We start from the raw sequence: 14,136 nt of genomic DNA on the forward strand, positions 1-14,136 counted from the left end.
CAAGAAAGAATACTCTACTCTCAAATCTCCACTTTCTCGCCTATCCACTTCTTCTCTTCTTCTATCCACTGTTTCTATAACACTCCACATGGTGTACCGTAAACCACATCAGCAATTGTACATGCCACCATGCAAACCTTTAAACAACATCAAACTTACGATCAATTATAATTCAATACTTATCTGTTTCATGCAACAAAGAGTCTACACTGATATGTTTATAAAGCATAGGTAAAAATCGATTCATAAATTATAAACTCGCTACAGAAATTTGTAATTGATTGCAAGTAGTTTCATGTAACACCCTCTTTGGACTTTGGTTAACCTAACATCAGAAAAAATCTTCCTATGTATTGTATTTTAGTGAGCAGTGGTGGTGCTGGATCATTCTGATCAGATAGCATAGAGAGAGGGGTGAGCCATTGTGTCTTGACAATGGGTCACCCCCCACCACTTAAGGTCAGAATGATCAGAAGGGGATGAACTAACCTTGAATAAAGGGTTAACCAAAGAGCATCAAATGGAGGAATGGGTTGCTCCCCATTGCTTGTGGTTTTAGGTCCACCTATGGTTTCTTTACTAAGCACCGTTCTGATCTTCTCTCTGTTCTGGTACAGGTAGTCTGAGATGTTCCACTAAAGAAATGAGAGATAGAGAGTGGGGAAGGGCAAAATATTTATTTGAGAATACCTTCTAGTTGGTACATAGCAACAATATGTAAAACTAGATACTCTTTCAACTGGGTACAGTCAAACTCTATGCCTGTGCCATTGGTAGATGTGAAATATATTCCACTTTTATCTCATTTTTTTTTTCACAAAAATTAATCACGTCATCAGATTAGCAGTCCAATATTCATTCATGATGCAAGGTCAACTATGATTTAACCATTAGATCTATAACTAATGGTAACAGTAAGCCATGACCTCTATACTGTTGTGACCCCAAAATCAGAATGGAGAGACTGGCTTTACAAGCCCATGACATTTACACCTCAGGCAATCACTAATCGCTTAATGAAATGGCCTATCAAAATCATCCTTGCATGCGCATATTGCTCAGTAGGCTAACTAGGAACCAATTAGAACTGCTCTTTCAAATTAGTGATCAATCGCTAACCTTTATGTTACAGGGCCAGAGGCATAAATATAACATGAGGGAAGAGGAAGGAGGGAAAGAGATGAGGGGGTGGGAGTGTAAAGAGAAAATGACAGGAAAGAGGGAGGATGATGGCAAGGGGGGGGTATGAATTTGATGAATAAAATTAACATATATAAACAATGTTTTTTCAGAACTTACGAGTAAACCTATTGCTGTGAGACTGATATTAAGCTCTTCTTTCTGCAATCCAAACTTGGCTGCTACCTCAACACAGATTTGCAAACAGTAGCAAGGCATGATGGGAAGGAAATCCGTTACAACCAACTGAATACTCTGGAATGCTGATCGAATTAATGACTCTCTGCAATGTATCAGAAGCAAAAAAAAAAAAGAATTGTGAAACAGAATGATATTACTTTTGACATCCAGAAGAAATACTATCCTTAATTTCTTTAAAGTTTTACTAAGATAGAGAGTATGTTTATTTTCTTCTCTTCTTGTTTATTTTGATGAAAAGTCAAAATTTGTATGCAAAAATCCCATTTTGCTCCATTCTTACTTTACTTCACAAATTGATCGGGTAATGATACCTTGAGAGCATGATAACTTTTCAAAGATTAGTCACTTCAGGAAGCTCCTACATAGGGGGTCAGGTATACATACTATGGGAATGCTGAAATATGGATAACATAACATTACTGGGCTGTTAAAACCTTGCATCTCAAAATTAAAAAAATCTGAGGACACCTCATGAAAAGCTGTATTTAAAAAATATGGTGATGGTGGCAACCTCATATCATCTTAAAACAGTCTCCTAATTCCAGGAGAGACGTCTTTCTAGACAAAAGAATGTTATCACTTTTGTCATAGCTTTCATAACTCTAAAATCCAATTGTTTCTGAGCTTACCTAAAAATTCTAACAAAGATTCTAACAACCCAGTGACAGTATTACTAATTTTTCATCACAAGACTTCAATATTAACTACCTACCCTTGGTCAGTAGTAACAGCACCAATCACCCCTAAGACAAGAGGCCATCCATGGACGAGTGTCTCTCCATTGTTAGATAGGATCTGATGAACACAATCTAACTGTTTCTGTCTGATGTCTGCATGAGGGATTAATGACAGTTCTTGGAGAGGACTAAGGAGTAGTGTCTGCAACCTCTGTAGCAGGGAGAAATAAACAAATATCATGCCAAATTGGTTGATTACAAGATGCATAATCCATGAAACACAGGCAACATTCACACACTCCAATAGCCAGATTAAATTTATTTTTTTGGGAATAATTTCATACTTGCTTATCGGATCAATCACATATACACATAAGAATCGAGTCTAAATTCAATGTTTATTGGATCTATCAAGTCGTTGCAAAAATAAGCTATTTTTGTGAATGACCTTTATGACCTTTGACCCATGATCTCATAACATGATCAAATCAATGTCGCTTGAATGTGCATATTTACCAGATTTTCATGAAGTGGAGGGCTGTGTTTGAATGCCAGAGCTGCCTTGATGAGGGATGTGACTGCTTCAGCTCCCCACTCCCTCATTTTTGCATTTGGATGCTGGCAGATCTCGGACAAATGTGCTGTAAGAGGGCGCCAGAGGACCTCCATGCGAGGTAAATTGACCAATCCTGTCTCCAGGAGCTTGGCTACTGCAAAAAGTGATGGCTCTTGCTGTAAATTGAAAAGAGATGAAAATGTTAGGATGGTAGCTACCTACCACATACCAAAAAGTCCAAACATTAATTACTCTAACTTAAAAGAAAAAAGTTCTGATCAAATATGTATATAGAAATCATCACGACGTGATATAAACATTGGTTGAGCACAAAAGCAAATACTTGAGAGTATTTAGTATAACTATGGCCAATCCTCATACATGACAAATCAAATTGAGCTAACTCAACTTAATCTGAACGAAGCATACAGAAGCATCATCTAGCATTCTAAACTTCTAAAATAATTTAGCTATAAAAACTTTCCTTATCATACTCAGTCTATTAAAAAATGTCAGTAAAATATATTCTGTGAATAGAATCACTGATATGGTCTATGGTCATATTTTTTTAGCTCTTCAGGAAACATTGACGTATTCATCAAAATTGGCAATAATGACCAAACTCACCCTATTTGAGTAGGCTAGTTCCATTGCTTCTGATGACAGCTTACACAGAGCACTGATAAGATGGTGTAAGGCCACATCATCAAGGTACTTGGAGCTTTCAAAGAGCTGAGAAAGCATAGATGATAGTACAGGAAGCTCTGTCATGGCTGCTGTGGTGATGACTGTCGTGTGTGAATCCGTACCTCCTCCAACTAGTCAAACCAATAGACAATTTAGAATTATTCATTGATAAGTTCAAGTAGAAGCACCTCAAATTAGTTGAAATAACATCAAATTCTGTTTTTGTTCAATTACAGTAAGTTTTTTGTTGCAATAATTATACATCATAGACACCAACTTGATTTGATCCATCTCTATGTGCCACATAACCAGTATACTGGCTGTGTCAATATCACATTTCTTTTGTTATTCATAGATTGAATAAGTCTAGAGGATTTCACTTTATGCAAGGTACGTGAAACCTGCAAAGCACCTAAATACATGTATATATTTGTGTATGAATATTTGAGAAAATCATTTTGTCTTCTTCACTGTATTTTCTACCTCTGTTTTAAAATGTTTATAACCCATTGTAAGCAGAACTTCTATGTATTGCTTGCATTTATCATGGACCAATAACCATCTATCTTGCATGTATTTCATACAATACATTACATATATAACTTCAAATAGACAGTCTTTGCAGAATGGAAAGCATTGGGGTGCTACTTAGAGAGACAAATATGCATCAATATTTTAATTTTCATAGGGTTATTATCAGAAGAAAGAAAAAATCACAAAGGGGTAAATTTTTGGTCAGAGTATAAGGCCAGTTTAGGATAAGTGTTTCAAGAAAATGAGATAGATCCCTGATCAACTCTTCAAGTTCAAACCCAAAGGCACCAGCCGGTAGAAAACCATCCCCAGATAATCCCAAGTTGAATAGTCAAAAGCCATAGGACTATCTGAGAAAAGAACATCCTTTGAGAAAAACAACCATTAGAACAGACCAGGAGATTTCCAGCATTATTTTTTTTTTCAAAGGGTCATTATTTTATTCTGCACTGAACATTTTTTCATAAGACACCATAAATATTCATTTTCACCATCAGGTATCACTTATAGTACTAAACTAATCTACAACTAATACATATTGGTAGGATTGGAAAGCATGCTTACTGCACAAATACACAAGGATTGGGGATGGGTTGCAGTTTCAGAAAATATACATTCTGTTTTTCATGAAAGTCATACAGTAAACACCACAAAACCGTTAATTACGAGCAAAGTTTGAAATATGCACAGTGCAACAATTGGGGGAATGATATATTAACTGATGCAAAAATAATTTGCTGTTCGTTATATGCTATATCTAATTATCATTCCTCACTGAAATCTGAACTAAGATCACACAGTACATTGATGGCTTTGTATGGCCTTATATACAAAGCAAGTTGGTCAAATGCAAATTTCAAAATATTCTAGTTTCTCAATGATTTGAGGATACAATGTTAACAATCATTTAACCTACTATTGCAATGAAAATGCACTACATACTTATCTACATGTGTATATAATTACACATGGTCATCCATGCTGAAGTCTAATGTTGTATTCAATATGATAGAAGCTACATGAATCTCTTTTAGTATATATAAGTATAAAGAGTAGATCTATTCCTCAAAGACATTCCCTATATCATAACACATTTGACAAACACAAAATATGTACTTTGTATGCATGAATATGTGTGAATGGATGATACATGTATATGAGAACAACATTCTTTGGACAAGTATATAAAGTCTATCAAAATGTGTTTTCATCTTATCCTTACTTGATCTCATCAAGATGTACAGATGTAATGTATTTTTATATATACATAGGACCAACCTGTTCATTCATCCATCTCTTTGTGTATCTATCTACATACACTACTATCTACAAACTTCTATCAGTCAATCCAGCAAACAGACAGCTAATTAATCGATCTAACTACCTCCTGTTCATCTACCAGTTGCGCTTTCCAGTCGTTTAGACATTTCAATTTCAGTAAAATATAAATCTGTCCTTTTTTCTTCACCCTCACCTTCTTCTCATCTTTCTCTGTAACTCAAAATCTTTTTCCAAATTTGACCTTTTCCATTTTTTTTCAGCCACCTTTTCCCCTCCACCCTTACATTGGTATTATCTCTCTTCACCCATCACCTTCCTAACAACTTTTATCTACAGGACTAGAGGGATGTTGTTAGCTGGTTGAAACAAAAGTTGACAAGTCTATTATGCAATTCTGTTAAAAAACAATGGTTAATGCATAAATGTAGGATGCATGCTTGTCCAGCTACACTACATGTATGCATCAATCACGAGATATGCATGACAGAGAGCTGCTAGAGGAGAATCTTACGCTTTCTACTCACATTTCATCACAACGGTTTGTGATTCATCCGCTAAATCATAAAATCAATACAAGGTCAGGATATACATTAATCATCTATTTTACTACAATGTCGAAGGAGTACTGGAGGTTTAAAAAAAAAAAACTTTGGCAAACAGCTTGTGATAAAACCAATATTGATTACTGGGCACTTCATCATCAAGCATTGAACAAACATACTATACAAAATAATAAATTGAATATGGAGGTAGAAACTGAGGTTGTACAGGAAAGGATGACTCAACATGCACTTCACACAACAAAATAGTATTGCTTTTAATGGTTATGAGGGGTAATGATGAGAAAAAAAATTACATTGGAAATAATTTGCAATAAAAACAAATAATCTAACACCCCCCCCCCCATAAAGGTAATCTCATCAAGGCTAAAAGAAAGCTTCTACACTTGACTACACACATCAAAACTCATAGACTATCAATTTAATGAAATGCACCCTAGATCAATGATATGTATCAATCTAATTCAGCTTTGATTTGACAAAATATATGTATTTACTATTTGCCCAAGGGAAATAAATTGATCTTGCCCCTGCACATCAACTCTACAGGGTTTGCTAAGAAATCATATAAAAAAACAAAAAACAAAATATGGCATGCTTGAAACATGGTATAATTGTTATAAAGCTTTCATGCCCGGGTATTGTCAAGAAGATTTCTATTACCTTTGAGACCTCCACCTGGTGTAGGTTTGAGACCTAATATCCATACCAGATGTTGAAGGGTGGATAGAATAAGGTGCCAGGATGCTCCTAAGATAGCACCATGGCAGTGTGCTAGAGATAGGATGGCCCTCATACATTGGATGTTCTTAGCTGTCAGCTGTACAGGAAAAAAAACAAGAAAAAATTAATGTTGAATCTATAAATCATCGTATTTGAAAGTCTGAGTGACTCGTGGCCATTACTTATAACAGATATCAACTCAGCATCTTTTTCTCTCTAATCCTTCAGTGTTTGTATTGACAAAACTGGAAAGTTTTGGAAAATATGCTGTGGAATCCTTAACGTGCCAAATCCAATGAATATGACTCCTCCTAGGTTACCTAATGCACTCCTTTTAATATGGTATGCAGGGTGGTACTGATAACTTCAAAGATTTTATGGTTAATCATCTTCTGATATTTAACCGTTCGCCACTTGCACCAAAAGCTCTTGCCACTTTAATGAAAATATATGATTGCGGTTTTTAATGATCGTGAATTTTCTTTGATGCTGATTGGAAGTTAGGACCATGATAGAGATAATAGAGTTAATTAAAGACAAATTTTTTTTAATGAACCTTATTCCACATCATCTTTAGAATATTGGTTATTTTCGATGGGGAAACTGACCACATCCCAGTTTGATATTGAAATTATTACACTTCATGACAAGAGGCACATCAGGGGTATATAAATAAAAGACATATCTGAAACACTAGAAAGTCAAGAATTGCTCAGGATTTCCCCTCTTCACAAATGACAATCATTATTGTTTGGGTGACTGTTAACACACAAATTATGCCAGAATTGCCATAATTTCAAAGAAATTTTCAGAATAATTCTTTTAAAATATTACCATGACAGGACCCTGCTGCCCACCAACGACTGAGGTAAGAGGGGTCCCGACGGCCACCACTTGGTTTCTGCTATCTGTAGGATCAGCAGTACCTCCTTCAGTGGCCTGAAGGAACCCATCACGACTGGCACTGCTTGAACTCCTCTTGTGATCTGTAGAAAAAGATAGGAATAAGGGAGAAGGAAAGAATGAACAAGAGAGAAAGAGGGAGAGAGGGGATGGGCAAAGTGAGGAAAGATGAAAAGAGAGGAACAATGAAGAAGAGAAGATGAAATAAAAAGGAATAATATGAATCTTTTGATTCATTGGTTATTGCTTTGTAGATGTTTGTATTATCAAAAATAAAAGAAGTCAATTATGCAAATAACAAGGTGAAAGTTCCAGAAAATTAATCTGAATTGAAAGAAATTAACAGTCAAGCAAAGCACAAAACTCATGATTTCCAATGAATTTGTATTTCTGCACAATAGTGTTAAAGAATGGCCTTCTAGAAAACGAATTGGCCTCAGCCTTCCCTGTTATGAATATCCTGTAATTATTTATAAGTGTGTTCATGCAAAGAGATCTCTTTTTTTTATATTACAAAGGAATACACAACTCAGAATTCTTATGTTGGGCAAGAATTGTGTAACAGACATGACATATTTTCACACCTTGTTTGCCTATTATTTATATTAATAATGAAAAACTCTTCAGCATCGTTCTGCTACTGGCTGGCAAAAAGTAAATCATTGCGAATATTTTTCACATTCTTACCCAAACTGGAACTAGTATTTAGTACTTTATCTCAACACTCATGCAACCCATTCTACCAAAAGCATTGATTCATACATCCCTACCTTTAGGGGTACTGATCCCGGTTGGCAGTGCAATGTTGAGTACAGCCAAGGCATAGTGAGGAGGTAAAGAGGACTTGCACAGAGCTGTCACAAAGGCATCCCTGGACACAGTAAGACCAAGCTTACCACATAGACTGGCGTACAGCTCAAGACACTTCAATATGGCTTCTGTAGCTGCTTCATCAGTACTACATGTAAAGGAAAAGTAACGACAGTATTTCTTGGTCAATGGCAAGAATTGCATGGTAGGGCTCTGCAAGTATGGATAGTCTGATGATAAATGACAGATTATACTTTTGTTTTTGAATAACTGCTTTTGTTTTGGTAAATGGCACTCTCGTATTGGAAGAAAACATTATTTTGACAACTATGACAAGATCAACCAATGAAAATTGTTTGAAGATATAATTAGCTTGAAGTTAACTCTCAAAGCTGAGCATTAAGCACTTCTGCATTCTGGATGCAATAATAGTACTAAGGTCAAACTACTATGACACCAAAATGTCTAAATGAAAGTAACCCCCCTTGTAAAAGTTCAACATCAAACAAGGGCATTGCCAAAAATGGCAACTCACTAAAAGTCAGAGCTCCTTCTTTACACACAGGAATCCTGTAATTATCTTTCCATCACTAATCCTCGCTTTTATCATAATCAAAACAATGGGAAATATGCAAAAAGCCAATGTTAAAGACACATTGCCTGTATAAATAAGAATCCTGCTGAAAGTCACAGCACAAAAGAGATATATACACTGTTGACCTCTTACATACCATGCTTCTAAGAGGAGCGACAGAGCAGCTAATACACCACACCATGAAGAATTGACCATCTCAACCCAAAGATCTTTCAGATCTATAGTGATAAGAAACAATTACACAATAATGTATGAGCAACACCAGTTAGGTAAATAACAATGCATATTAAAGGAAAAAGTTATTTTCAGTCCTGCAATTTATTTTATATATGTGGATCCCCCATAATTGATACGAGATAAAAGATTCCTTCAGGTATTGAAGGTAAAGTGTCACATAGCTGATTACAATGATAAATTAGCTGGCAATAGATTTGATTGTTGTATCATATGCAATATTTTATTTATATGTTGGAAACATTTGCCTGTAAAAAAGAAATATACACAACCAGGTTAAACTATGAGGAAATTCCATAAAATGATCAACCTTCTTGTACGTCTGACCCCCATTTTTCACGTTTTTTTCAAGTTTTACTTCACTTTATAAACTGACCAAGTCATGGTCATTTGAGAGCATTACAGACTGTCAAAAGAACCAGAAATCAGAGACTGAAAATCTCATGAAGGTCCAACATATAGGGGGTCGGACGAAATATTTTATGATGCTCTCAGTGCCATGAATGTGACCTATTTTCTATGTTGTGCCCTTCAAGAAGACATGCAGTGGTCCTGCTGCATTCATCCTAATCAATTATATCAGGATAGACCTGTAGGTCATAATGATTCGGGTGGGCACTTCATAAAGCTGTTCGTAATTTAAGAGCGACTTTAAGAACACCTGGTGAACCTTTTTTCACACGTTAAATAATCACCAATGAACATTAGAGAACATCATTTACTAGAAGAAAGGATCACCAGTCATTCTTAAAGTCGCTCTTCACTTATGAACAGCTTTATGAAACGGCCCCCAGTTCACTTCTCGCCTTCCAGGGACAGGTGACGCCAAACAAATAATTATAAAACTCAATTTTTATAGAGATTATCCAAAGGGGTCACAAACCTTTATTGACTGTAGCTAATACACTATCTACACTCCTCGGCCTATCATCCTCCTCCTCTTCCTCTTGATCATCATCCTTGTCTAGAACTGATCCTTGTTCCTTCTGCTTTCTTTCCCTCTCTTCCCTATCTACTCTCTTCTCCTCTGCCTCAAGCTCCAGGGTGACGACCGAAGAGACGCTCTTGGTCACGTCCAGGAGACACGCAAAGGATACAGACATGGCGTACCCGTCGGGTATCGGAGGGGAATCCGTTTTCTCTAACATGTCCATTCTGTTGAGGAGGAATATAAAGCAGAGGTAATGTTAACGGTATGGCCACTTCCACATATCATGAATGGGAAAATAAAAAAGTATACAACAGATCTCCAAGTCCAATGCACAGGGCAATAAAGGCCAGTCAAAAGGACATCCATGGCCATGGCCTCCAGTAGTCTTGGATGAAAAATCCTTTGAGTGTGCTTAACACTGCCTGTCCTTATAAGTAAACGTGGAGATCATCACTATTTTGGGACTCATCACCAATAATGATGTTGACCAACCTACCATAAAATATTACAATGAATTTTATCAATAGAACAAGACAACCATATTATCACACGTAATGTTCATTTCACAGTGAAGATATAGAATCACCTCTGATTTTTCCTCAATATCCTCTGGAAAAAAAATGCAGTGCATTATTGCTAGACTGAAATGAATGTTCTGGCATATATACAGTAAATTTACCTTTTCTCTTTCTGTTTAATGAACATGGGGGGAGGGAGCACTTACATTAAAGCCTTTGATGTGCCTAATGATGCTACAGGAATGAGTGGTATCCAAACCCCCTTGTATGTGAAAGCTGCTTGGGGGTGTATATTAGCTGCAGGTGAGCTTCCAGTACTGCTCTGAGATGTGCTACCAGTCTCCTTGGTGGATTTATCAGCTAATCAAAAAAAAGAGCAAATAATCACTGGAGCCATATACTTGTAACCGTTCACTATAACATGATATGATTGATAATAAAGGATCGCCAGTTGATGGGGTAATCCGAACCAGAAGAAATTTAATGAAGCATCATCATTCTTTTCCATAACAATTTTCATCAACAATTTTAGTCTCCAAATCTGATATCTGTATAACAACCCAGGCAATATTACTTATGGCTACATTAAATTCATTCCAATTATCAGCGATTCATTATATCTCGGTCATAAAATAATAAATTCAATTGCTCCTAAAGGCTTTACAATATATATAACAAAAAGTAATTCAATAGCAAGGAACATATGATCTATAATTACCTACAGGAAACAGGTAATTCTTAAAGCCAAGATGGGAATCACAGAACTCAGACGTCCATTGGTCAAGGAAGTTTAAAGAATATGAAAAGTCATTTATCAACTCCTGTATAGATCAGATCCAAAATAAAAAAAAAGAGAAATAATCTTGCAACATTGCATATTTTCATGTTCAGGCTGCATCCAAATTTTGCAAGTCAAGGAGAAAAATATGACACCTGCCCACTCCCCGATTATTATTTTCAATACTAACACCAATGTTTTCATTATTTGGACTTCTAAATCGAGTACAATTCAAATTTACACAAGGTGTTAAAATTTTTTTATAATATATGACTTACATGACTGACTATTTTGCCTTTCTGCAGTAGGGTTCATGAAGAGAGACTGTGTGAACACACCAAGGGCATTCACTATGTTGGCAAAGATCTTGGTTGAATGAGGTTTCATGTCATAGGACTGACAGAACATTCTGTAAACATAATACAGGAGAGGCAACGAACATATTGTTTTAGAGCACTACGATGATTTCTAATACTACTGCTATCACTTACTTCTACTACTTCTACAACTACGACTTCTAATACTTGTACAACGAGGAGGACAGCAATGACTTCTAATACTACTGCTACACTACTGCTACTACTTCTACTACTGCTACTTATTTCTACAAGGAGGATGGCGGTGACTATCAAAACTACCACCACTACTACTACTACTACAAATATTGTTACTATTACTACCATCATTACTGTGCTGCTACTATTACTACTACTATTACTCTTACCACTACCTACAACTACTACAACTTCTGTTACTACTACCACTATTACTGTGCTGCTGCTGCTACTACTACACTACTACTACTACTACTACTACTACTACTACTACTACTACTACTGCTATTACTACTACTACTGCTACTACTTCTACTACTGCTGATACTACAACAACAACTACTACTGCTACTACTCCTACTACTACCTATTACCTCTAACACCAACAACAATATCTATTTAAGTTATGGATTTGCCGTACCAGCAGGCTCCATGTAACATAAAAGTGTTAATGTTATTCTTCACCAATCTTAATGCTGAGTTGAAAGTTCAAGCCAATTATTATAAGTCTTCTGTATCACCTGGCTAGGGATGGAAGCCACAACCTCCAATTCACAAGACCATCTCTCTACCACCGAGCCATCATGCCAGGTCAAAACAATCATTTGCATGACCTCACTAGTTCACCAGAAGATACATGTAACAGAATCCCTGCCCTATCAAATGGGCAATATATTGAAAACATATTTGAGTATGAAATGGACATTAAATCCACTTTATTCTTCTCACCTTAAAAGCTTGGATTGTGAACAAATCTTGTGTAAGACTTCTAATGCCATGACTCTTTGCCATAGTGGTTTATCCCCTTCCATGAATTTCACCAATAATGACAGAAATATCTCACATTCTGTCATCTGAAGAAAAAAAATTCAAGTAGGAAGATGATTAGATCACAATGGATACAAAATCACTTCACTTTCACTTTACCATGCAACACTATGTCAAGACCATACTACACACTCTTACACAGCATATGTTAACCATAGACTATATATTCAAAGTTTCAACAACAAAATACGGAGATATAAAATGTCTTTTCTACAATATATCGAACAATAGGGGAAGGCGGGGTAAGTTGAGCATAGGGGCAAGTTGAGCCACCAGCCCCAGGCCAATAATGAATGAGTCAGACATTGTGGTGGTGTCATGTATTGATGACCCATAGCATAACCCCTAACCCCACCACATTGTTTCCAACTTTGAAACAAAAAGTAGTTTTTTAGAGGGAAAAATATGAATTTCAGCCAAAAAAGTAAAAAAGAGTGTGAAATAGATAAGTGCTTTATAAACACACACGTCTTTAAATATAATAAAGACATGATAACAACATTATTAGTCCAGGTATGGATCTTCATTCTTGTCATAGTCTTTTATATGATGGATGCATAATAAATGTGTGGATACAAAATAATCGCACTAAGTTTGGACTGGGGTAAGTTGAGCCAAACAGCATGGGGCAAGTTGAGCCATGGTAATTCCTATGGTAATGTATCTTAAAAAACAAACAAACTATAAAAATCGATTGAAATGCAGGCTGAAAGGAGCAAATTTACATGACTGCTCTTTTCCTTTTACAGGATGTTAGTATTTATAGAGAATTAGCAAGTGAAAAGAGTTTTAACCAAAAATTGACATGCTGGTTCTCCCCCCATACATTTTGTACATAGTTTTTGTGGCTCAACTTACCCCAGAAGGTGGCTCAAACTTACCCCATATATGGGGCAAGTTGAGCCATTTGACATCGTTTTTTTCAAAGGTCACGATGACTTTCAGTGTGGGGATAGAAAGTTGTATATAGGTGGAAAATATTTCAGAAGAATTAAATTTCAAGGCAAGGTACTTATTTCGACAAGATTATTAATCATATCAATTCTAACATGCAAAAAGCAAAAACTGTCACAACTTACCCCGCCTTCCCCTACTTGTCCTCTCTACTTTCACAGTACTACCCAATTATAACAATTTGGGATTTTTTTCTTTTCTTTCATGACAAAACAAAATTGGCAAGATATTGTTACACTGAAATAATCTCTTGGGATGATTTTTTGGGGGAACAGGGAATCCCTTCTCTAGAACATAAGCAAGAACTAAATGTCAAGGTATGATGTAACAAAGGAACAGAATCACATTATATCTATCAATTTGGATGAGTATCAGAACTTGATCAATCAAATCCGCTTAGGGAAGATCTACCAAATCTCTGAGTAGAGCCGTGAAATCTGTAAGCCTTGGGTGATTTGCATAGAAACAAGATGATGATTACGATCTGCAGCTGAGTATTACTTTCAACACACGCACAGCCTTGAAGAAATGGTAAGTTCAAAGAATCAATCAAGAGAAGAAGATTTTATTGTGATCGATACAGTCTATATCTTGCAAACATCAAATTCAATAGTATAGATATTCATTGTGGAT

The 14,136-nt window shown here is 36.0% G+C and overlaps 1 protein-coding gene across 8 annotated transcripts in view; it reads right to left on the reverse strand.

Annotated features, from left to right (window-relative positions):
* Positions 1 to 14,136, reverse strand: part of LOC121411203 (protein MON2 homolog) — a 63,834-nt gene that overhangs the window by 23,837 nt on the left and 25,861 nt on the right. For 6 of the 8 annotated variants that reach the window (XM_041603778.1, XM_041603780.1, XM_041603776.1 and 3 more), the window contains exons 10-23: positions 12,451 to 12,575; positions 11,446 to 11,576; positions 10,596 to 10,749; positions 9,824 to 10,095; positions 8,843 to 8,924; positions 8,072 to 8,259; positions 7,233 to 7,384; positions 6,339 to 6,495; positions 5,640 to 5,669; positions 3,241 to 3,431; positions 2,574 to 2,789; positions 2,093 to 2,268; positions 1,300 to 1,462; positions 490 to 635 (exon numbers count right to left, since the gene is read on the reverse strand). In XM_041603778.1, the coding sequence (XP_041459712.1) occupies positions 490 to 635; positions 1,300 to 1,462; positions 2,093 to 2,268; positions 2,574 to 2,789; positions 3,241 to 3,431; positions 5,640 to 5,669; positions 6,339 to 6,495; positions 7,233 to 7,384; positions 8,072 to 8,259; positions 8,843 to 8,924; positions 9,824 to 10,095; positions 10,596 to 10,749; positions 11,446 to 11,576; positions 12,451 to 12,575 (2,183 nt within the window). The remainder of the gene's footprint in view (positions 1 to 489; positions 636 to 1,299; positions 1,463 to 2,092; positions 2,269 to 2,573; positions 2,790 to 3,240; positions 3,432 to 5,639; positions 5,670 to 6,338; positions 6,496 to 7,232; positions 7,385 to 8,071; positions 8,260 to 8,842; positions 8,925 to 9,823; positions 10,096 to 10,595; positions 10,750 to 11,445; positions 11,577 to 12,450; positions 12,576 to 14,136) is intronic. The other 2 variants (XM_041603779.1, XM_041603781.1) reach the window with 1 other exon arrangement.

Source organism: Lytechinus variegatus, chromosome 3 (genome assembly GCF_018143015.1).
Source record: "Lytechinus variegatus isolate NC3 chromosome 3, Lvar_3.0, whole genome shotgun sequence".
In the NCBI taxonomy this organism is placed as follows: Eukaryota; Metazoa; Echinodermata; class Echinoidea; order Temnopleuroida; family Toxopneustidae; genus Lytechinus; species Lytechinus variegatus.